General features: G+C 55.3%; 1 protein-coding gene across 1 annotated transcript in view; it reads right to left on the bottom strand.

Annotated features, from left to right (window-relative positions):
- Window positions 1–547, bottom strand: part of ADAMTS16 (ADAM metallopeptidase with thrombospondin type 1 motif 16) — a 361,524-nt gene extending 360,977 nt beyond the window's left edge. The window contains 2 exon segments of the mRNA XM_007953260.1: window positions 135–367; window positions 540–547. Coding sequence (XP_007951451.1) covers window positions 135–367; window positions 540–547 — 241 coding nt within the window.
- Between the last annotated feature and the right edge of the window lie 1,120 nt (window positions 548–1,667).

Genomic DNA, 1,667 nt, shown 5'->3' with positions numbered 1-1,667 from the left:
CTGGACCACGCGCAAGGGCGCCCCGCTCCGCCCCTCCCTACCTAGGAGTCCAGACCTGCGCCGCCTGGCACCTGCTGCGAACCTGCAAGGGCGGCGCTGGGCCCTGCTGGGGGAATCGCGCGGAGGAGGCGCACCTGGTTCTCGGAGGTCCCCGCGGAGCCCAGTGTACAGGGCCCGACGTCTCTCTAGGCTGCGCACGTGGTGGAAGAGAGGGCTCCAGGGGAACCAGTTGCCCGCTCCATCTCCGAGCTGTCCATCCCCTCGGTGATGTCGCTTGCGGGTCCCAGGCCTGGCTGCCCTCCCTGGCCAGCTGGTCGGGAGTCCTCGGGGCCGCGGGCTGGACTTCCTGTGCTGCCGCACGCGACAACTCGGCCACCGAATTCATACCGGGTCAGGGCCTCTCTGTCTTGGCATCCCTGGGGGGCTTGTGTGTGAACAGGCCTGTGCTCGAGAGTGTGCGCACGTGCTTGTGTGCGCTCCTGACTGTGCACGTGAGTGCGCGCGCTTGTGTGTGAGTTCCCGTGTTACTGTCCTCTTACATGCGCATGAAGGCGCTTTTATGAAAGCGTGTACCTGAGCAGGAGTCCACGCGAGCGCTTGTGTGTGAGTGTGCCTATGTGTATGTGTGAGTGGATGCCCATTTACCGCCTGTGGGCCCTAGTGGCTGCCTACCCCTTCTGTGGTCTCACTGTCCCTCAGGTCATTTCAGCGGCTTTGCACACTTTGGAAAGGGGCAGTGGCCTTAGACTTCCTTCGCCATGAACATGTAGGTGGCCTGTAGGTGGCTCTGTGGGCTGTCCTGGCTTATCTGCTTCAGATCTTTCTTTGAATTCTACTGTTGTTATTGTTATATGCTGTCAAGTCGGAAGCCGAACTCACAGTGACCCCTCCTTGGGTTTCTGAGGCAGTATCACTACGAAAGGAGATTGCCCAACCTTCCTTCCCAGGAGTGGCTGGTGGGTTTGAACCGCCAGCCTGCTGGTTAGCAGTCAAGTGTCTTAGGCACTATGCTACCAGAGCTCCTTTGAATTGTACTATTCATTCACTTATGTGAAAATAGTTTTCAAAGTGTAAATATTTTTAAATACAGGCCAACCACAAGAATAGAATGAAAGCTTGAATCTGGGGGTGGCCTTAAACCATCTTCCACCCCCTCAAGTTCCTGACAAGTCTCTGGCTCAGTGAGCATGCACCCCTCCCCCAGTGCAGGGAGGATGGGCAGAACCTGGAGGTCTCCAGGGGTCTTGAAGAGGAGGTAGGTCTAGACCACCAACAAGAACACTCTTTCCCTTTCTGAGAGTGCTTTCTCCTTATTTCAGAGCAAGTTGCTTTGAATATCAAGTTGATATATGATAAGAATACAAGTTAAATTAAAATAAAAGGGTGGGGCACAAAGGGTCTGAGAGGGAAACTGCTCCCTAGCTGTTGCATTTCCCCACATCAGTCCCCTTCGTAACTCAAAGAGGCAAGGGCTCTTTCTCTTGTGGAAATTGATGGTACCTTAGTGGATGTTGTTGTTGCTGGTAGGTGCCATCCAGTCATCCCCAACTCATAGCGACCCTATGTACAGCAGAAAGAAACACCGCAGGGTCCTGAGCCAGCTCCATGGCTCTTGCTACCCTTGAGCTCATCGCCTCTGCCGCTGTGTCAGTCCATCTCGTTGAGGG

The sequence above is a fragment of the Orycteropus afer genome, unplaced genomic scaffold (genome assembly GCF_000298275.1).
Source record: "Orycteropus afer afer isolate SDZICR_OR568_19922 unplaced genomic scaffold, OryAfe1.0 scaffold00381, whole genome shotgun sequence".
Classification (NCBI taxonomy): domain Eukaryota; kingdom Metazoa; phylum Chordata; class Mammalia; order Tubulidentata; family Orycteropodidae; genus Orycteropus; species Orycteropus afer.
This window is presented reverse-complemented; position numbering and strand designations above follow the sequence as displayed.